The 22,482-nt window shown below is 47.1% G+C and overlaps 1 protein-coding gene across 10 annotated transcripts in view; it reads left to right on the forward strand.

The window, feature by feature from the left end:
• The window catches only part of GRAMD1B (GRAM domain containing 1B), a 263,393-nt gene that overhangs the window by 191,631 nt on the left and 49,280 nt on the right, over positions 1-22,482 (forward strand). The window contains exon 1 of one of the 10 annotated variants that reach the window (XM_053594650.1): positions 12,016-12,400. The exons of the other annotated variants lie outside the window; for them this stretch is intronic. Within the exon in view, the coding sequence (XP_053450625.1) occupies positions 12,390-12,400 (11 nt within the window). The 5' untranslated portion in view covers positions 12,016-12,389. Of the gene's footprint in view, positions 1-12,015; positions 12,401-22,482 lie in introns of those variants that run through there. 10 annotated transcript variants of the gene reach the window in all.

The raw sequence follows: 22,482 nt of genomic DNA on the forward strand, positions 1-22,482 counted from the left end.
GAGGGAGGACCCTAACTCTCACAGAGAAAAGGGATGCATGGGACAGAAGCAGGTGGAGATGTCTGGTGGTTTTCAACATGGGAATCAGAAGGCCCTGTGGTTCCTGCTATTCTGGAGCATCACCGGTTGTCACCTGCTCCTGGTCGCTGTGCAGTCACGGGTGATGGCTCCGAGCTGGGAGATTTTTGTAGAGATTATCTGGACCCAGATGAGGATGTGAAACCAGCCTGTTAACTAGGAGCCCAGCCTCTTGCAGTGTTTGGCTGCCCAGTCTTCAGAATATTCCCTATTATTTCAAAGCTACTTAAGCCATCTGATAACCTCCCTCTGGAGAGACAAAAAAGTCAGACTCTTTGCTCCTTTGACTCTTCTTTTCCTCTTCCCCAATAGCTGATATCCCGTTTACTTGGGGCATCACTCCTTTAGTAGAAATTTCCTTGGTTACTGTACAGTTTTGTGTAGGGCAGGGTTTCCAGACCCACACTACCCTCGTCTTCTCTGAACAATACCCCTTATAGAGTGTGAGACTTTATAGGTCTGCTCTCACTGGCATTATTTTGGTGGGATTACGACATTCCTTTAGCTGCTTAAGTGATAGAATAACCAAATGTATTAGTTATTCTTGCAGCCAAGTTTTGGTCCATGCCAAGCTTTGTGGTCTTTGCCCACTGGAAACTAGATTCTCAATGTTCCTTCCAGATTTGTAGAAGGAAGGCCTTTCTTTGCCCAGGGTCCAGGCTTATTCTGCCGGACCTCTTAGTTCAGGCAGGCTCTGACATATGGGGGAATTTGGTTAGAGCCTCGTTGTCAGAAGAGATCAGAAATGGGGGTGGGAGAAATGGTGCTGCCAGGATGTCACAGCATGTACCTGCGGGGGAGTCAGTGTCCCCAGCTTGCCACATGGCTACTTTTCTTCTTAGTGAGAGCTCTCTGTACCTACTTGTCCCCTTTCTGTCCCCATTAGGTTTTGACTAGAAGAGTTTTGCTGTGTGTTCAAAAAAGAGAGTGTGTTCCAGCCTCCCAGCTGCCCAGCACAGCCCCTGCACCACGGTGGTGTAGCTGTTGTTTGAAGAGCTAGGGAGATGCAGAGAGGGAGAAGAAAGGCATTTAGTTGGAGGCAACAGTGGGGTTAGAAGAGAGAAAGCATCAAGAAAGGGCAGGGCTCAGTGCTGCATGGCCAGGTCAGCGTTGCTGCCCTCCCCTGCCTCACTTTCTGTGGCCACAAAGTCCATCTCTTCTGCATCTTCTTAGCATTTGCAGAGGTGTAAGGTGAAGAGCGCTCATGGACTTTCAGAGCAGGAAGTAACTTAGGAGGTCATCTAAGTCATCTGGGACCAACCCTTTCTTATAACAGATGGGGAAACTGAGACCCAGAGAAAGGGAGGGATACATCCACCCGTGTCATACCACCCGTGTTCATACCCTGTGAAGGCAATTGCTGTCTTATAAAGTTGGCGTGGGATCGTGCATGTCAGATTTAGCCTGAATCATCCTAAGAGCCAACTATATATTTCGTCTCTAAGTAGGGGGAGGCCTCTCCAGGGATGAGAGTGTGAGCAGCCAGGCGCTGCCCTGGGGGAGGGTAAGTGAGCAGACTAAATGCCACAGCTGGACACATGGGGGAAAATGGACACCAAGAAAAGCTGTCCATGGGTAAGAATAATCTGCATCACAAGTGAACCCAGGCAGCATCTGGCAGCCTCTCCAAGCAGCAGCTTGGGCACGTCTTCAGAAAGCCCAGCATTAGACAGCCAGTTTTGGAGTCCACACCTCTGTGCCACCCCACGAAAGAGAGATCATGGAGGATCGCTCAGTAACTGCATCAGAGTCCCCCTGCTGCCCTCTGGAGAGTCCAGGCTGAGTTAAAAGAGGAGCTGTGTCTGGATGCTGGAACACGAGACCTTCCGCCTGGGTCTCAGTGGGGGCTGACCCCACGGACCAACCTCCTGCGTCATGTGTATGTGTGGAATGGGGGCCAGGAAGTGATAGCATCCCGGGCACACAGGAGGGCCCCCCACATGGGACTAGGTTGTTGATTTATTGAGATTCCTTCCTCATCAGGAACCCCCCATACACACCTGTACGTACACGCTGTCTCCTTCCCTCCCTTACTAGCTGTCAGTGCTGAGTAGAGACCCACCCCTAGAGCGTTCATGATGTGAGCTCTATCAGCTGCCAAGGCTGGCTACTTCTCTCTAGTTTAAAGGACAAGTGGGCTTGGAGTGGAGGAAGATAGTGGGGATGTCCACGTGGCAGGAGGAACTCAAGGTCTGATCTGAAGTATAACATGTCTGTCAGCACCTTAACTGGGGCACCCAGCGAACAGGCTTCCCTCTTTAAGACCTTAATCCAGGATTAAGAAGAGGTCAAAGAGGTGATTTGGAGAAGGGCTTAGTCTCCTAATATCCTGGAGTGGGCAGAGGGCAGAGGTCATCTGCCTGTCCCCGGGATTCAGGACTCTGTAGCTATCCACCCTGAACTCCCCGAGCCTCAGATTGGGCCTTTCTTTTACGCTTTAGCAACCTGTCCTGTCTCCTCTATTCCCAAACATTCCTTCCTGGTAATTAGTGTATATCCTAGGTTGGGAAGCAACCTTGGGAAAGACTGAGAGACGGATTTGCCTGCAGGAGGATTATTGGGAAGTGTCCTTGGGAACAAAGCTGTAAGCAAGCGAGAAAATCCAGATGGGGCAGAGGGAAAATCAGGTCTTTGATGTTCCTGAAAGAGACTTGGGGCCCCCTGGAAAGCTCTGGAGCTGGGTTGGCCCTGCGGAGTTTTTCCAAATGGAGGCAAAGGGTGGGTTTTTGTGTCCTCTGTTGGAGTGGCCATTAGATGTGGTCTGTCCTCGGATGGGGCGTATTCTTCAGTGAGGCTAAAGTGAGGTTTTGGTCAAGGGCTGTCCCCACAGAGGGACACGGTTGTGGCTCATCAACAGCTATCACTCCAGGCAATGGGGAAATGTGGGCCTCATTTGGAGCAGGGTGCCAAGGTGTGACCACTGCACCCCAACCCTCCGCATTGGACTGTGACTGTAGGATGTCCTTTTGCCTTACCGTTTCGTTCTCACAGTCACCCTCTTCTAGAACAGGTGACATCTCCCTTTGAAGGAACTTCTACTGAGGGCAAGCCGGATGTGAAACTTTGGAGGGTAGTTAAGGGCCAGCCATGTCCAGAACGCGGCGACTCTTTGGCTAATGGAAAGAACATTGAACTGCGTTGTTTATGTGAGTGTTTAGTTCTCTTCTATGGTAACCTGGGATTGCCAGCAAGTTAAACTACTCTAATGTTCATAATTAAAAAAGATGAGATGCATACTCATTTTAAAAGTCTCCAGCCCTATTTGAAGCCCCCATCCTGGCAGTTTCATGGTTCATGGTCTTTCTGCTTGGGCAGTTATGATTGCCTATAAAAAGGACAACTTGTCTCCGGACCGTTTCTGGGAGTTGAGACTCTGAGTCCTGCCCTAGAGTTGCCATTCCCACCCATCATCCTTCTCACTTTTTAAAATTGTTTCCTTTGTAACCTTCATTTCCCTGTCCATCTTGCCAGCTCCTCAGCCACACGTCTACTCTGCTACCACCAGCTTCCCATAGAATTACCATCATAGATGATTGTATTTATCTTTCTTTTCCCCAATCCTGTTTTTCTCCTCCTCAGGAATAGACTCCAGTTCCCTCCCAGGCAGCACATCCGGTGAGGGTTCATTGTGCCCCCTGAACTTTCACTCTAATTCTGATCTAGCAAAAGGAATGATTTTTATTCTTTTTAATATTTCCCAGAAGATCAGCAAAGTTATCTACATGAGGTTGTCTTTTCTCCAAAGTAAGCAATTTTCAAAGTCTAAATAGCATAGGTGTAATTGGGTTGAATTAAAACCCAAAGATCGGGCTAGGTGGGGTTGCTTTCTCCTGTAAATTCCCAGCACTTTGGGAGGCTGAGATGGAGGGTCACTGGAGGCCAGGAATTGGAGGCTATCTATGATTGTGTCACTGAACCCTAGCCTTGGTGCCAGAGCAAGATCTTGTCTCAAAAAAACAAAAATCCAAAAAACAAACCAAAAATCAAGGGAGACATAACACAGAAAGATTTGACTATTTAAAGTTTATGTCTCTAGTCCCTGATGAAGGGCATTGGTGTATTAAATAGAGTTGCAGATGTGCTCATAATCTCTTTGATTTAATTTTCTCTTCTGTAAAATTATAATAATAAGATTAAATGAGATATAACCCAGTGCACCCTTCATGAAGTACCTAGAACAATGCCTGCCATGTAAATTCTCAATGAGTGTTAGCTCTTATCATATGGGAAACTTATCAAGAGATGAAAAGTGTCTTGCATTGAAAAAAAAAAAAAAAATTTTTTTTTTTTTTTTTTTTTTTGTGGTTTTTGGCCAGGGCTGGTTTTTTTTTTTTTTTTTGTAGAGACAGAGTCTCACTTTATGGCCCTTGGTAGAGTGCCATGGCATCACACAGCTCACAGCAACCTCCAACTCCTGGGCTTAAGTGATTCTCTTGCCTCAGCCTTCCGAGTAGCTGGGACTACAGGCGCCCACCACAACACCCGGCTATTTTTTGGTTGCAGTTTGGCCGGGGCAGGGTTTGAACCCGCCACCCTCGGTATACGAGGCCGGCGCCTTACCGACTGAGCCACAGGCGCCACCTAGGTGTGTTCTTTAAAAAAAGAAAAACGTCTCATCACCCTGGTAGAGTGCCCTGGCATAACAGCTCACAGCAAACTCAAACTATTGGGCTCACGAAATCCTCTTGCCTCAGCCTCCCGAGTAGCTGGGACTACAGGCGCCCGCCACAACGCCCGGCTATTTTTTGGTTGCAGTTTGGCCGGGGCCGGGTATGAACCCGCCACCCTGGGTATACGGGGCCGGCGCCTTACTGACTGAGCCACAGGCGCCGCCCCGGGGCTGGGTTTGAACCCGCCACCTCCAGCATATGGGACCGGTGCCCTACTCCTTGAGCCACAGGCGCCGCCCCTGAAAAAAAAAAAATTCAACTTAACACACAAACCAGTACTAGGTTTTCCCCATTACTAGGTAATTAGGTTAAAATAATATAGGCCAACAATTCCTAAACTTTGCCCACATTGCTGGAGGTTCTTAAAGAAGTACCTGCTGCCTGGCTTCCACCCCCAGATATCCACGGAGCACAGCCTGGGCATTGAGATATGTCCAAATAATTCTAAAGTGCAGTCAAGTTTGGAGACCGCTGCTATAGAGCATTCGGCAGATTTTTAGTTAGTTGATCCTGGCTGAAAGTCTAGAAGTGATGTAGAGAACATTTGGAAAAGAAAAAGGTGATACTCAGTAGCCAATTATTATGTTTGGATAGGGTTTAAAGAAAATTGGGGAAGAGAATTGGCAAGCTTGGTGAAGTTGAGATTTAACTGATCTGTAGAAGAAGCCCTTATCCTGGCAAAGCTCTGCTACCCCCGAAAAGGGCTGTATTCCCAGTGGGCAGGAGGAAGATCTTTTTATCTTGCTGGGCTGCTTCTGGTCCCAGGGCTGGCTTTCGTGTCTGTGGATTCAGGTATACGTGGACTTGAAGTGTAGGCACATGGTTTAATGGCAGTGTTGGTTGCCGTAGCGCGAGCATTGTGTTGGAGCTGTCTGAATGTTCAGCTTCCCCTCTCTTCATCCTTCTGGCCGTTTCTTGCTTCAGGTTTTAATTACTTAGACATCACTGCTCCTCATGTGAGAGATGCAGTATTAATGAGAGGTCTTGGATTACGGCTGGGTCAGAGGCAATCAACATACCCATTTGGACACCCTCTCCCCAGCTTCTACAGATTAGTCTGAGTTAAGGAATTGAGAGAGGGCGGGGTTGGGGGGGGAACATCTGTGGAACATCAGTTCATTTGCATCAATGGCTCATATCAGAGACTATATGCACATCTTGAGCATTAATTCTATACTAGAAAGAGTCATTTAACAGGGTGTCCAGAGTTCCTGACGGTTGTGCTCTACCAACGTTACACACTTGAAGGACTGACTTAGAACATCTTTAATGACCCTTCTCATTTTTAAAAATCTTTGGACATATGTGAACCTCTTTGGCTAACCATTGAGCTTTTTCCTCTTCAAATGTCTTATATTTCCTACCTCTGTTTCTTTCCCCTCTTTCACTCTTTGACGGCCACCAGTTGGTGGAGGCAGCCTTGCAGGATGACTGAGAAGGGACTCTGGAGTCCACATGCTTGGAGTCAGAGCCTGGTCTCTCTACTTATTATGTGTATGATCTTGGAAATGATTTAAACTCTTAGATACCTCAGTTACCTCTTCTATAAAGGAGGGTTGATGGATAAAGGGAGGGAATACATAGTAAATATCTACAAACTCTGCCTGGCTCATAGGATCCTCTATCAGGGGTCCTCAAACTCCGGCCCGCGGGCCACATGAGACAGTGTGATTGTATTTGTTCCCGTTTTGTTTTTTTACTTCAAAATAAGATAGGTGCAGTGTGCATAGGAATTTGTTCATAGTTTTTTTTTAAAAACTATAGTCTGGCCCTCCAACGGTCTGAGGGACGGTGAACTGGCTCCCTGTTTAAAAAGTTTTAGGACCTCTGTGTGAGTCTAAATATTTGAAGCCTTTTTATTTTAAATTTTCTTTTTGAGACAGAGCCTTATTCTCTTGCCTTGAGGTTGAGTGGCTATGGCTTCCCTAGCTCACAACAACCTTAAACTCTTGGGCTCAAGCAATCCTCTTGCTTTAGCCTCCCAAGTAGCTGGGACTACAGGCGGCTGCCATCATACCTGGCTTGTATTTCTATTTTTTGGTGTCACTCTTGCTCAGGCTGCTCCTAAACTCTTGAGCTCAGGAAATCCACCTGCCTTGGCCTCCCAGAATGCTAGGATTACAAGCGTGAGCCATCACACCAGCCTAACCATTTTAGTATTAGTAAATAACTTGAAGGCAGGAATGATGTCTCATTCATTGGAGTATCTTTCTGTTCCTATGGTAATGTATCAGTGAGAACCCAGCAAGGAGACAGAAATCATATCAACAGTTTGAACAGGGAAAATTTATTATTAAGAATCTTCAGGCTGGGTGCGGTGGCTCATGCCTGTAACCCCATCACTCTGGGAGGCTGAAGTGGGTGGATTGCCTGAGCTCATGAGTTTGAGTCTAGCCTGAGCTGGAAGGAGACCTCATCTCTAAAAAAATAGCCCAACATTGTAGTGGGCACCTGTAGTCCCAGTTACTTGGGAGGCTGAGGCAGGAAAATCTCTTCTAGAAGCAGAGGTAGGAAATATATATAAACACTCTTTGGAGAAGTTTGAAGAGAAAAAAGCTCAATGATTAGCCAAAGAGGTCTACATATGTCCAAGAGTTTGAGTTTGCCGTGAGCTATGGCACTCTACCGGGGGTGACCAAGTGGGACTCTGCCCCCCAAAAAGAATCATTAATAAGTAAAAGTGTGGAAAGGAATCTGAATAACACAGTTATAGCAATTATAGGGAGTAGCTGCTACCTCTAGGATTGAGGCAGAACATTCTGTATAATAAGAGGGTCCTTCCACCCCCAGACAAAGATTTAGAGCTCATTAGAGAGGGTGTGGCATGGCCCAGTGTATGGTGTAGAAGGTTCCTGAGGTGCTGGGGACTGGGGCACAGAAGCTGGAAACCATCCCTTGGGGTATTAGTGAGAGTTGCTGGGAGGTGGGAGGTTGGTAAGCTCTGTACATAAGCACCAGGACTAGAAAGGGAAGCCCTTTTTATTTACAGTGTCCCTCTAGTGCCCTCTACTGACAAGACCCAACATGGTACCAGCTGGCAAAGGAGAAACGTTCACAGGGTACAGCTTCAGCATCACAAGGGAGGGCAAAGAAGGGTGTGGATTTGGAGCTGAGGGGCAGCAACTTGATAAGTGGTTCAGGTAGCATCAATGGAACTTATCTTGCAGTGTTGTTTTGAGGGTTAAATGCAATACTGTAACAGGCTGTGATTAAGTGCAATAGCTTTTCTTTTTTTTTTTTGTAGAGACAGTCTCACTTTATGGCCCTCTGTAGAGTGCCGTGGCCTCACACAGCTCACAGCAACCTCCAACTCCTGGGCTTAAGCGATTCTCTTGCCTCAGCCTCCTGAGCAGCTGGGACTACAGGCGCCCGCCACAATGCCCGGCTATTTTTTGGTTGCAGTTTGGCCGGGGCCGGGTTTGAACCCGCCACCCTCGGTATATGGGGCCAACGCCTTACCGACTGAGCCACAGGCGCCGCCCAGTGCAATAGCTTTTCAAGTATCTTTTACCTAGTAAGTCTTCTCCTATGAAAGTAGCATAGTGTAGTGAAAACATGGATCTTAGAAATAACTGAGTCATCGTGGGTGAGAATAGGCTCCTGACACTCAGTTTCCTCATCAGTTTTATAAAAGAATAAAATATGTAAAGGCACCTACCCTTGTGCCTACCACATGATCATATCTCCATAAATTACAGATGCCTGTTCCTCCTTCTTTAACATATTCTACAGACTTCAGGAGTCTCCTGAATGTTTATACTTTAAAACGCACCCATGGTTTGGATGATAGTATATTTTTTGCCTACCATTTCTCTTAATTCAACAAATTCAGATACAACTTAAGAGTTTGGACTGCCCACTCTGTCAATGTCTTGTTTTCATTGGGGAAGTGAGCAGGATTCAGAAATACAAGAAGAATTATTTTTTTTATCATCAATATCTCCCATTCTTGTCAACAAGAAGTATTAAGTACTTGAGGTGAATAAAATACTGTGTGGACACTGATCTTCTTTTTATACAATGTGATTGGAAAGGGCTGGGTTGAGTGGTTTGGTTCAGTAAGATTTGCAGACTTACCTTCTCTTTCTTAACCCTGATTCTTCCAAAAGTCACTCTCTGGAAAACGCTTTTCGCACAGGACACTCAGAAACCTGTTTTCCTTTTAAAAATAGAAGCTAATGTCAGTTTTCCATATCTCTAAGGGAAGGGTCTAATTTGGAAAAAGATACCTGTTGAGATACCTCAATTTGCTAAATTTATTTACCAAGAAGGAGATTGGGAATTTAGGCTCCAGATAGCTGTTAAAGTGTGGAGATTGAGTACCGGGGGGGGGGGGGGGGGCATAGCTAACCACTGAGCTTTATGTTTACAGCACATATTCTTGGTCTTTGCTGAGTCCCTCGGAGTTTGTACTGTACTGTTGGAGGAAGACAAGGGCACAAAGTATGGATGCCTCAGTGCAAATTTATAAACACTTAAGGAAAAAAGGCCTGTGCCTTCCTAATAGCAGGTCAACAACATCATCTTTATAAATACGATGTAGTGGGCCTCAAGCAAGGAGGCTGGGTTTCAGATAATATGTTCTACTGATTAATAACAAATGTAATATGGGAATGTTATTATTAAACTCCCTATCATTTAGTTTCATCAACTGAAAGTTGGAGTTAATAATTGGTACCCGTTTCTTTACATTGTTAGAATTGAAGGAGATAAGTCTCATCAAGGGCTTAGTGAATTGCATTCACATGGAAAGCACTTAGTGAAGTTTTCAAAGGTCACAAAATTATCAACCAGAATGTTAAGTCACATTTATCTGGTCTGTGGGCCTACCCTTTTAACTCATTGTTAGCGATATGCACCATGAAAATAGGGCTGTTTTGGAAGAAAGAAGAATCCGTGCATTTTATAGTAGAGGAAGGAAAATCTCTGAAAAATTAGCATGATTTGTTCAAAGTCACATACTAAGTGATGGGGACTCTAGGACTAGGACACTGCCTGTTTGATTCCACCAACCCCTTTGTCTACTGTTTTGTTTTTTTTTTTTTTTTTGTCTACTGTTTTAATGGAGAGCAGGACATTTGGCACAAAGATATTTACTGAATACCTGCATACTCAATATTTGTATATGTTGGAGGGACATGAAAGAAAGAGCCTACAGTTTTTGCACAGAGGTAAAACCAACAGGAAACAACATAAACTGCTATTAGTCTCTATAAAGTGTGTACTATAGTTTCCGAGGGCAGCAACAGGGGAGGTGCCCCACTTTTCTTGGGTCTTTCATATGCATTTGTTTTATTTCATCATCTTTTCAATAGTGTAATGGGGAAAAGACTTACTATTGACTTTTTCAGATGAAGAAACAGAGTCTGAGACAGAGGGGGGTGGGTGACTAGCAAACAGCAAGGCCTTAGGTTTGGGTCCAGATCTGGCTCCCGTCCAGGATCTTTCTGTGGATTAACAGAGAAGAGGTGGGACTTGAGCTGAACAAGGAGGAGTGGGTAGAATTGGGGCACTGCCAGCGTACCTTTCTTTAGAGCTGGAATTCCTCTAGGTAACCGAGGTGGAGCCAGACAGCTTAGGCCTATCAGCTTCTCAGATACAATGAGGCTGCTGTTCATGCCATCAACAGGCCACAGACAGAAACAGTCTCGGAAAGACCTCTCATGATGAGCCTGCAGGGCCTGGCACTCCCAGAATGAGACTTTTTGCCAACAGATGCCCAAGAGGTATTATCTCTCAGCATGAGTTTGAGCAGGCACGTGTGACGTCAGCAGACTATAATTATTATTCATCTACAGCATATTTCCCTGGGCAACTGGTGCAGGCAGATGAAACTACTCTGTGCTTGAGGAAGATCCAAAGAGTGAAAATGCATAAGCCAATCTTTTATTGCTCTGCGTGGTTCTGGGTTAGCAACCTGGGCACTGACTGGGGGGTTTGTTGGAAAGGCAGACTTGGTACTCCCTTAGACCTGCACCATCAGAATCTGTGGATTAACAAGATTTCTCCAGTGATTGAAGTTTGATTAAGCCCGAGCTAGCCATTGTCATTCTTGTTGGTGATGGTGCTGGTTCTGTGCCTCTCCCCTGAAAAGATGACAGTGGTTCTTCAAACACAAGCTCTTTTGGGATACAGGCAATGAATGATCATGGGTTTAGACACAGGTGATCTGGATTTCCAGCTATGCCTCCTTCTTGCCATAGGACCTTCTAGCACTTTTCTAGGACTCAATATCCTTATCTGCTAAATGGGTCAGTAAGGCCTATTCGGGGCATTGTATTAAGAATCACATGATTTAATGTGAGCAGAAGTGCTTTGTACGCCGTGAATGACTTGGAAAATATTAATATCTTGACTGAGTAGAACACCTCTCATCTGACGGAACATTCCTCTGGGGGCTGAGTACCAACAGTGCACTTCAGTGAATGGACAGAGAAAAAACACTTCGAAGAGGCAGGGTGGCTCAGTGAGTAGGCGCCAGCACCGTATACCAAGTGTGGCTGTTCAAACCCGGCCCTGGCCAAACTGCAACAAAAATTACCTGGGCTTTGTGGCAAGCGCCTGTAGTTCCAGCTACTCCAGAGGCTGAGGCAAGAAAATCACCTAAGCCTGAGAGCTGGAGGTTGCTGTGAGCTGTGACGCCACAGCACTCTACAGAAGGCAACAAAGTGAGACTCTTGTCTCAAAAAAAAAAAAGAGGTGCAACCTAGAGTTTGAAAACTCAGATGACCCCGCTTTGTCATGAACATAAGTGCTCTTTTCTTGAGGGTTATTCTTCTCATCTGTAAGAGTCTGACCTGCTCTAACAAGCTTCAGGGTCCCCTGCCTCAGATGTGTGGGAGGGCCCCCTCCCCCCTCAGAGGTCCGCAGCCATCGTCTCTTGAGCTCCAGTGCAGCTGTCATCCTTTGACGACTGCGAGGCTCTATTTAGAGCCGGGCGCCTGTGTGTTTATTTAGTGTCACCTCCTCGATACAGGTCGACCTAATGGGCGACACCTGGGAAATAATCCTTGGCAGCAAAGGGAGCAGAGTCTCCCGGGAGCATCATCTTGGGTCGTGTCAGATTTGGTGGCGAAGAGGAAGGAGCGGCCCCCGCCGCTCTGTCCGCCAGGCTGGCATGAGTAATTGAGAGCTGGCGAGCGGACTGCACCGTTGCATTATGTAAACCGGCGGGCGGCGGCGCGCGCGCGTGTGTCTGCGCGCGAGCCGTGCGTGTCTGAGTGTGTCTGCGCGCCTGTGCGCGTGCGCGGCCCAGCTCGGAACAGCTGTCTGTGAGGGAGTCGGAGAAAGAGAGAGAGAAAGGGAGCAGGGGCGAGGGAGCCAGGGCTTCTGGAAGGCGGCACAGCCACACCAACTAACAGCCGCAGAGGGAGGTGGGGGAGAGAAAATAAAGGGGAGTCATGCTTAAAATTCCAGAGCGGTGCTAATCAGCAGAGCAAGGAAGCGCCCCCCTCCCCCCGCACCCCACCCCCAGCTTAGAGCCCTGCCCCCAGCCCCTTCCCTGTCAGAACTGGGCTCTGCGAGGGTCATGGAGGTGAGCGCCCTCCAGCCTCCGCAGGGCCCCCCTGCCCGCCCCCGCCCCCCTCGGCCCCATGCATGAATGAATGAGTTCCTCTCTGCTCCGCACTCTGCTGGCTCCTAATGGCTTCCAGGTTAGTGTCCACTCGTGCTGACGCTTGTGTGTGCGTGTGTCAGTCTATCTTTGTGTCCTCGTGGGATGAAGGGGGTATAAGCTCTGTCCTGGGGGCTGTAGCGAGGACCTGCCCGTCTGGTCGTGTGCTTTTCCCAGCTGGCGCAGGCTGCTCAGCGCTGCCAAGAACACAAACCTTTCAAGGCAGAATAAATCCGGAGTCCATGTTGTTTGCTTCTGTTCTCTGTTCAGGGGATCCGAAAGCAGCCGGTGTGACATCATGCTGCAGAGATGCCACCTTCTTTATCCCCGCTCACCCTTTTCTCTTCTCCGCCTCTCTACATGTGTACCGCTTGGCCTGAGCTCTGGATCACGGAGGGGTCCCCCTGGGGTGGGCTGGAGGGAGGGGCTGGCTGGGGATGATGGGGTCTCCTTGACCAGCAAGACTTACTCCCAGGCCCGCTGATGTGGAGAAAGGAAGCAGAGGATTGAATTAGCAGTGCTGTGCGTCATGGAGAGCTGACCGAGAGCTTCTGGGGGAGGTGTGGACAGGCCATGTGCTCCTGTTCCCCACCCACCTGCTTCGTTTCTCTCTGTGATGCCCCTGTGGGTAGGAACCGAGGAGAACAGTGGTCAGGAAGATACAGGCAGACCCTCTTCTCCCACAAGGGCAGGGTCATGGGACAAATGGATCTGGCCAGCAGGAGAGGATGAGAAGAGATGATGATAGCTCCCATCTTGGGGAAATAAAAGCATTTGCTTATTCTTTGGCTTAGCAGGCATTTGGCTCAGAGATTTGCCATGTGGTTTTGAGAAAATAAATACCTAGTGGCTAGGCCTTACTCCCCCACACTTCCTTGCATTGTTAGTTATTAGCCTGATTTAAGAAGTGGAGGGGCAGGGGAGGATGAGGAACTTGCTATCTCCCTGGGACCTCAGCCAGAGCTGCAGAAGGCCAGCTTTGCCCCTCCCCAACACTTGCCAGCAAACTCTTCTCTGCCCAGACTGCCTTGCTCCCTCTGCCTCTCCTCTTTCTGCAGCTAACCCTGAATGCTGGTCATATTTCTAGCCTTTGCCTTGGGTAGTACCCCATCGGGTTAGAGAAGTTTAGGACCAAAATGGAAAAAGCTGTCCAGGGAAGAAGCGTAAGGGAAACAAGTTTTTGGGAGCCCACCTAAGGCAGTGGAGAGGTAAGGTAAGCCTTGATCAGTAGGTAATACTCCACAAGAGCTGTGAGTGGGGGTGCTGAGTGGAAAATCAGCCAGGCTGGTCATCTCTTGAGGTGTTTAAGAACCATCACTTAGGAGAGAGAATGAGGGAATAGAGCTTTTGTTATCTTACTTAAGGAAGGAAAAAACCCTAGAACAAAACTTGTCTTAGCCCTGCAAATTTCTTCTGCTAGTAGGAGCAGGCTTGTACCCCTTTTTCCCAATAGAGCTTTTGTTATCTTACTTAAGGAAGGAAAAAACCCTAGAACAAAACTTCTTGTCTTAGCCCTGCAAATTTCTTCTGCTAGTAGGAGCAGGCTTGTACCCCTTTTTACCAATAGAGCTTTTTTTATCTTACTTAAGGAAGGAAAAAACCCTAGAACAAAACTTCTTGTCTTAGCCCTGCAAATTTCTTCTGCTAGTAGGAGCAGGCTTGTACCCCTTTTTCCCAATAGTCGGGACACAGACACCTTTCCCTTGACTCAACAAAGAGGAAACTCTCAAAGAAAAGATATTTTCTTTTTTTTTTTTTTTTTGTAGAGACAGAGTTTCACTTTATGGCCCTAGGTAGAGTGCCATGGCATCACATAGCTCACAGCAACCTCCAACTCCTGGGCTTAAGCGATTCTCTTGCCTCAGCCTCCCAAGTAGCTGGGACTACAGGTGCCCGCCACAACGCCCGGCTATTTTTTTGTTGCAGTTCGGCCGGGGCCGGGTTTGAACCCGCCACCCTCAGTATATGGGGCCGGCACATTACCGACTGAGCCACAGGTGCCGCCCAGAAAAGATATTTTCAAGGTCATATGTTTAGGCCAGGAGCTTGGCAAACTTTTCCCATAAAGGGCCAGATAATCAATATTGGAGACTTTGTGGGCCAAGCTGTCTCCATCACAGCCGCTCAACTCTGTTTTGCACAGTGGAAGTGGCAAAGAACAGTTTAAGAAGGAACGAGCATGGCTGTGTTCCCAATAAATATTTATGGTCTCTGAAATGTGGATTTCGTATTATTTTCATATGGATTTTTTGCAACCCTTTAAAAATCTAAACACTGTTCTTCTGTCCAGGTAAGAGAATCTCTAAGGTCTATGGTTTGGCATCTGGCTTAGACATTCATACAAACACTCAGAATTGCAGTATAACTGAGTTTGGGATGAAAGCTTGGTGAATTCTTCATCCTCCCACCGGAAGTTGGGAGAAGTGAGTGGGCGTGCTCCTGGGAGGGATGTGCATATATTTGTTACGTGTGCAGACACTTTCCTCAGCCTGCAGGATAAGGTTGAAGCACGGTGCCCAGAGATTTAGAAAAGAACAGTGACTAATTCCAGACTCCCTTGATTCAGAAAATGACTCCAAAAATACATGTTGGCACTCTGATTCCCAAAGCGCTTGGGTGATCATTCTACTCTATTCTGAGCTGCTCAGAACACTTCTCTGCAACATCACTACCCTGTCTGGGCTCTGCAGTTTGAGGAGTTGAGATCAATTGATGTCCCTTCAGAAGAGAGAGAGAGCGCAATTTCTGGCTGAGGGATTCATAGCCACGATAGTGTGAAAGACACCAGCAGGTTCAGGGAATTAGATCTGTTCAGTGGCTTCCAAGGACATGGAATAGGACTTTTGGGGGAGGAAGCCACAGAAAGAAACAGTTCAAGCAAAATACCGGTTGTCCGGAAGTGAAATGAGTTACATATCAGTTAATGATGTCTCTGTCTCTTGAGGTATAAGCTCACTCTGAACAAAGACTGGGTGGGGATATTGTAGAAGAAACGGTTTTTAACTTTTGAGAATGGATGTGAAGATGTTGGATTCTTTCTTTTTTTTTTTTTGCAGTTTTTGGATGGGGCCAGGTTTGAATCTGCCATCTCCAATATATGGGGCCAGTGCCCTACTCCTTGAGCCACATGCACTGCCCGAAGTTGGATTATTTCACTCAAGGGAAGGGTAGGAACAGAGAAAAGATTTCGGTTAAATAAACTGATCTCAAGTCTGGGAAAGCTGGGATAAAAGAAAATGGTATGAACTGCAGTGTAACTTTTAAAATGTTTATAAATAATTCCCTGATGGTAGCAGGAGATACTGTAAAAGAAAAGCCTTGGATATTGTAGCCTGATTGTATTATAAATTACAGGCAGTCCCCGGGTTATGAACAAGATAGGTTCTATGGGTTTGTTCTTAAGTTGAATATGTATGTAGGTTGGAACACGTCCATTTATCTGTTACTTGTAATAGGCTTTATTCATGCAAGTTGTGCGTTGATACCTCTGTCAGATGTTTGTAAGTTGACTACTGCCTGTATGAATTAGTTAAAGCCCCTCTTGGGTGATATAGGCATTTTCTTGAAGCCAGGCACATGGACTCACCTCTTACGGTTCTCTTTATTCTAAAATTTCTATGATCTTGACATTATGCTTATTTTTCAGAGTCTTGTGTTCTGATCTCCAGCAGAAAAATAAATCAGAGCTGGGTGTGTATCCTAGGGGTCAGGAAGGGATTAGCCATCCAGGTGGGTCAACCAGAGTAGGGGAGGAAGGAGATGTGGGGAGTGGCACTTGGAATGCTGTTGTTGACGTCTCGCCCACCTATCCACCCCTTAGTCCGACCGCCCACGCTGGGAACACTCTGCCACCTGAGGTGATGTGTCCCCAACCACCAGTGTCAGCAACTGGTGTTGCTGAATTAACTATGGGCCCTGACCGCCTAGATTTTGCTTCTGGATGCTTTGCCTCATTTAGATGTGAGGCCTTCTGTCTCAGAGAGCCTCCTGGCCTCCTGTTCTCAGTACCTCACAGTACTTTTTTTTTTTTTTAAGACAGAGCCTCAAGCTGTCACCCAGGGTAGAGTGCCGTACCATCACAGCTCACAGCAACCTCCAACTCCTGGGCTCAAGCAAGTCTCCTGCCTCCGCCTCCCAAGTAGCTGGGACCACAGGCGCCCACCACAACACCCGGCAATTTTTTGGTTGTAGCCGTCATTGTTGTTTGGCGGGCCCGGGCTGCATTCGAACCCACCAGCTCAGGTGTATGTGGCTGGCGCCTTAGCCGCTTGAGCCACAGGTGCCGAGCCCACAGTACCATTCTTTATTTGTTCTTTGTCACCTTCTTTTCATGTCCTTGCAGGGGTTAGCCAGCGTCCATATTTATTCTACCTGTGTAATAAAAGCAGAAGGTCAGAGGAGTGGTTTGCTCCCAGACCATATACTCAGGGGAAGGGCCTGAGTTAGGAAGACGGTCTGACTTTTGATGTGCTACCCCTGGTTCCATTTCTCATGCTGAGGATGGGGGAGGGGTCCTGCGTGAGCAAATTTAGAAGAGGCCAGAAGTTCTATTCAGTTGAACTCCTTGCCTTGGTCCCAGCCGACTGGCAATCTCCTTTAAGGAAGGGGCTTCGTGAGATAGCTTAGCTCCTTTGCTGCTTGCATGAAGTCCTGTTACCCTGAATGTTGAGTTGTCCTTAGGCTCGGCTGACAGTTTAACAGTATTCAGTCCATCCTGTGTGCCCAATGCCGTGTTTAATATTGCACAGATACAAAGAACCGTGGTATCATTGCTGACCTGTTGGTCCCTCAGGATGAACATGTATTAACGAAGTTGGAGGTGCTCAGAAAGTGCTCAGTTAATGGCATTGCACCAGCAAGGTTAGCTTTAATTTCTAAAGACTACTCAACTTAGGGTTGGACAGAGGATGATCACCGAGGGTCCTGGAGAAATCAAGACTGTGGTACTCCGGAGAGCCTTTAGAGTTGTCCGCACACGTGTGCCGCCACCTAGTGAGTGCTGTCATGGGAAATCTGAAGCTTTGCAGAGGGAACTCTTACATCCAGTGGGAGGATGAATTACATGACCACTAAGGCCCCTTGCAAACTACAGATGATTGATTATAGATCAACTCAGCCAACACTCTGCTCTCAACCCGGCAGGACTGTCCCCCCCAAATGTCAGGTGTTCTGTTGTGAACAATCTCAGGAAAAGGAAATTGTGCAACACCAGTAAGTTCCAGTGTTTGATTTCAGTACCTTCTCCTAAATCTCTCTCTTTTTTTGAGACAGAGTCTCACTCTGTCACCCTGGGTAGAGTGCCGTAGCATCACAGCTCACAGTAACCTTAAACTCCTGGGCTCAAGTGATCCTCTTCCCTCAGCCTCCTGAGTAGCTGGGACTATAGGTGCCCGCCACAATGCCCAGCTAATTTTTCTGTTTTTAGTAGAGATGGAGTCTCACTCTTGCTCAGGCTGGTATCAAACCCCTGAGCTCAGGCAATCTGCCTGCCTCTGCCTCCTAGAATACCAGGATTACAGGCATGAGCCACTGCACCTTCTGTCCTTCATCTTAAAACTATCTTTCCAGATCTGTAGAACTAGGGAACAGCTAAAGGTGGGAAGGGTGGTAATTTATTTTCTCGCCCTGTCTTTGCCACAGTGGAAAGGACCTAATTTAGGAAGAGGGTTCAGTTTCTTAACTGGGAATTCGCATTCTCCTTTTAAACTGCTTTGCACTCCCTGAACAACGTCAGGGAGCCCTCTACTTTGGTGTGTATTATCTAATGAGGTTTATTATTTTTAAGATTCTCCTGATAAGGTAGGTTGTAATCATTCAACAAAGAACACAACTGCACGGAAAGATAAAGTGAGTTTCTCAAGGGTATCAAACAGGTCACGAGTTTCATCTCAGACCTCCCAATGTCTAGACAAAAGTGACCAGGACAACAAAGAGTCTGGAAGGGATATCACGCTGTAGTTTTCATGGATTCAGAAGTCAGATAGGGACCGATGGGCTGGTGATATAAAGAATGCAGGTTTGGGGTCAGCTTTGGGGTCTAGGAGAGTAGTGGGACGATGGGATGAGTGGCTTTAATGAGAGCTCAGTTCTTTATTCATGTGCTGCACATCTGTGGGCCCAGTATGCCAGTCATTTTGCCAGAGATACTGGGGGGGCCACAGACAAACAAGGCCCCAGCCCCCACAGAATGTTCTTCCTAGTGGTAAACTACTGAACAACAACCAAACCCAAGGCAATTTCAGCTCCTATAAGTGCAGTGAAGGGCAGTGCATGACCATGTGACAGTGGTTGGGGTCAGGGAGGCCACTTCCATGGAGTGGTTCTTTAAGAAGATGTGCTTGGGGGAGATGACATTTGAGCTTTGGTCTGAATGCTAGGGGAAAAAAACCCAAAAAACAGAATTCAAAGCTTCAGAGAGTAAGAATTCCAGGCAGAGGGACCCATAAGTACAAATATCCTGGGGCAGGGATGAACTTGGTGTGTTCAAGGAAAAAAATGGTCCAGCCTCTGTACATCTTAAGATGAAGGATGGGCGGTGCCTGTGGCTCAGTCGGTAAGGCACCGGCCCCATATACCAAGGGTGGCGGGTTCAAACCCAGCCCCGGCTGAACTGCAACCAAAAAATAGCTGGACGTTGTGGCGGGCGCCTGTAGTCCCAGCTACTCGGGAGGCTGAGTTGGAGGTAGCTGTGAGCTGTGTGATGCCATGGCACTCTACCGAGGGCCATAAAGTGAGACTCTGTCTCTACAAAAAAAAAAAAAGATGAAGGAGAAAGTGGGACACGTTGGGGGAACAGTTGGGTTCTAGAAGGAGTTGAACAGCTGGTCCTTATGTACTTCTCTGGGGGGGATTGTGAACCTTTCATAAAAGGTGGTAACAAGGTTAAGAATGGATTTGCCTAGGAGCACTTAGGGTGATAGAATTCACGCCTGACTTCTGACACTTTCTGCAGTATCCTCAGGGTTTTCAAAGGTTATCCTATTTTGTTCCCCTTTGAGATATCCATAGAGATAGCAAGAGCTATGGCTTTTCTCCCTCTCGGCTCTGGCAGGACCCAAACAAACTTATTTTGTTTTTGTAGGAAGGGGGAAAAGTGGGTCAGGCTGTTTTGGCATTTCAGGCATGGAGTCTTGGTTCTATTGCAGGCCCTTGTCTCCATGGAAATGAAAAATAGTGTTTGTCATGCCTGTTCCTGGATTGAATTCCAAAATCTGGGCTGAACAGAAGCTGCAGCAAAGCAGGCAGTGGGGGGAAGTGGGGCGGAAGGAAAATGAGGGATCTCTTCCCTGTGGCTTGAGTAGGAGAGGCAACCCACCTCTGCCAAGGCCCAGCCTTTGCTCTGCCTATCACCACTCCAGATTGAAAACGCCAGTGGAAGGGTAACCGAAGTTCTGCTTTTCTCTACTTGTTCAAAAACACTCCATGGACTTTGCCCTCATGTTAATTAGCCAATTAATAAATTCATCAGCAACCCAAGTCACTGGTAGAACTCCCCGCGCCCCCCGTAACGAGTAATTCCTTCCAGGCTTAAGTAGATCCCTTATAAGACTATGTCTAGTTATTAAATTAATCATCTGGCTCCAAATATTTTTGTTTGGGCTCTGTCATTTTTCAATTACTTTGTAATGGTTTTTAAAAGCTTTTATTTTTCAACTTTTCTTTAAATAAGGTTGGGTAGAAGGAATCCGTGTTAAGTGCGGCTTGTTGCCCATTATAAGTGCCCTGGATTATCTCAAACAGTATCTGCAGAGATGAGGGCCAGTGATAGATGGGTGCAGAGAGGGCGTGGGCTGTGTGGACACTGTGAGCAAAAGTTAGGTGACCAGAGGCTAGTCAGTGAGCCAGGAGAATCGTCAGGTGTCTCTACTGGTAGTCTGGACCTGGCAATAGTCCATTTCCGTCTCTTGGTTCCAAATTTCAGATTGAACCCATCCCTGAACACCTTGCATACTTCACCTGACTGCCCAAACTTGGCAAGCGCCTAAGGAATTTCAGCAAGTTACCCAAACTGGAGAAGGAACAAGATGTTCATCTCTGCTCATGTTCTATTGCCGCCGTTCAGGGAGGCCCACTCTGTCGAGACCCGTAGTTGGTATGCCTATGAATGTGGTGGCAAAGGGAGAGATTATCCTGGGAGCCGTTCTGCTTCCTGCCCCTTGCAGAAATGCAACATAGGGCTAACTAGAGGCCAAAATCTGGCCTGCCGGGATCAGGTTGAGACTCAGCTTTAGCGTAAATTTGGGCAAAGAACCTCTAGGGGGAAAGAAAAAGTGCCCATCCTCGAAGCTGTCTGGAGTCTTCTTTTAAACAGGTAATCACAGCTGGACACAAAAGGCACAGTTGACTTTTTTCCTTTAGAGAGGGAACTAGACCTGGTGGTGGAGTTATCACCTGGTTTAGATTCCAAGCGATAGGCAAAGAAACAGTAGATTCTATGCATGGTCACAAGAGCTCCTCTCGGTGAGAACAGCTGTACATGGCTCATCCTTTGAAACCCCTACCCTATCCAGTATCTTCAAAAGTGTTGGTTGGAGAGAAGCCATGGAGACTCAACTGTTAAATGCCTTGGGTCTGGGCAGGCATCTTGATGAACCCCTTGGTCAGCAGTTCTCAACCTGTGGATTGTGACCCCTTTGGGGGTCCAATGACCCTTTCACAGGTATCACTTAAGACCATCCTGCATATCAGATATTTGCAGTACGATTCATAACAGTAGCAAAATCACAGTTATGAAGTAGCAATGAAAACAGTTTTAGGGTTGGGGGTCACCACAACATGATGAAGTGTATTAAAAGGTCGCGGCATTAGGAAGGTTGAGAACCACTGCTCTTGGTGGACAATCATGTCATCTCTCTAGACCAGTGTCCCCATCTATAACAGCAAGAGCTTTGGGCTGGAACTTTCAGTTCTTCTCTCAACCAATCGTCTTGGGGATTTTGGACTATGGTTTTCTTTTCATGCATAAAAGGACAGAGATGAGGAAACTCAGGGGACGCTACTGGAATTTGTGACTTACGCCATTCATGCCCCTCCCACTATGATATAATTTTTAGCGGGTACAGAGGCGTGAAGACACTGTTAAATGACAAGCAATAATAGGAGTCTTCATAGAAATCTCTGAACTCGGGACTGGTTTAGGTGGACAGATCTACAAACGGGTATTTGCAGGTGGCATGTAAATTTCATGCAAATGTTATGCAAATACACCTGTGGCCTTACCTCAGACACTTGAGCATGTGCTGTGGGAAAACTCAAAGGGGAGCTAACTAATTCATGTGGATATTTGCAGTGGTGTTATATAGAACTGAGGAGGATTATTGATGAAACTTCAGAATCAGCATGGGGATGTGACGTATGTAGCTGGATGATAGGCTAGTTGTCTGGAAGTAGGGGCCTCTCGAGCTTTTAGCAGAGGAGAGGCTATGAAAGGTGGGGAGGGAGGGGATGCTCGTAGTACGGCTGATGGTCATTGTCAGGCTTCTAGAAGAAGATGGTGTCCCATCATTTACTGCTTGTGTTGGCCACACCTTCCTACCTACATCCCATCAGTGCCTCTTTGGATTATTCTTGATCAGCAGTTTCTATGACAAGCTCAGGTAATGGCACCATTCCAGTGCGTCCGTTCACTCCGTAGTCACTAAATGGCTGTAAATGGGTCTTTGCCACCTGGGCAGACACATCATATCCTACTTATTACTAAAAGGATTGTTCCTTGCAAGAGCAGTGAGTGGTTCCTAAACTTTAGTGCAAATCACCTGTGTTTTGTATTTAAAATGCATATTTTTAAAACTGTTTGTTGGACAGTTTCATTTATTGGGTGTGATAGTATGGGAATGGGTGGGGGGGGGGGTTGGAACTTTTTTTTTTTTTGAGACAGAGCCTCAAGCTGTTACCCTAGGTAGAGTGCTGTGGCATCACAGCTCACAGCAACCTCCAACTCCTGGGCTCAAGTGATTCTCTTGCCTCCGCCTCCCAAGTACCTGGGACTATAGGTACCTGCCACAACGCCCGGCTATTTTTTGGTTGCAACCGTCATTGTTATTTGGCTGGCTCAGGCTGGATTTGAACCCACCAGCGCAGGTGTATGTGGCTGGTGCCTTAGCCGCTTGAGCCACAGGCGCC

This window comes from Nycticebus coucang, chromosome 6 (assembly GCF_027406575.1).
Source record: "Nycticebus coucang isolate mNycCou1 chromosome 6, mNycCou1.pri, whole genome shotgun sequence".
In the NCBI taxonomy this organism is placed as follows: domain Eukaryota; kingdom Metazoa; phylum Chordata; class Mammalia; order Primates; family Lorisidae; genus Nycticebus; species Nycticebus coucang.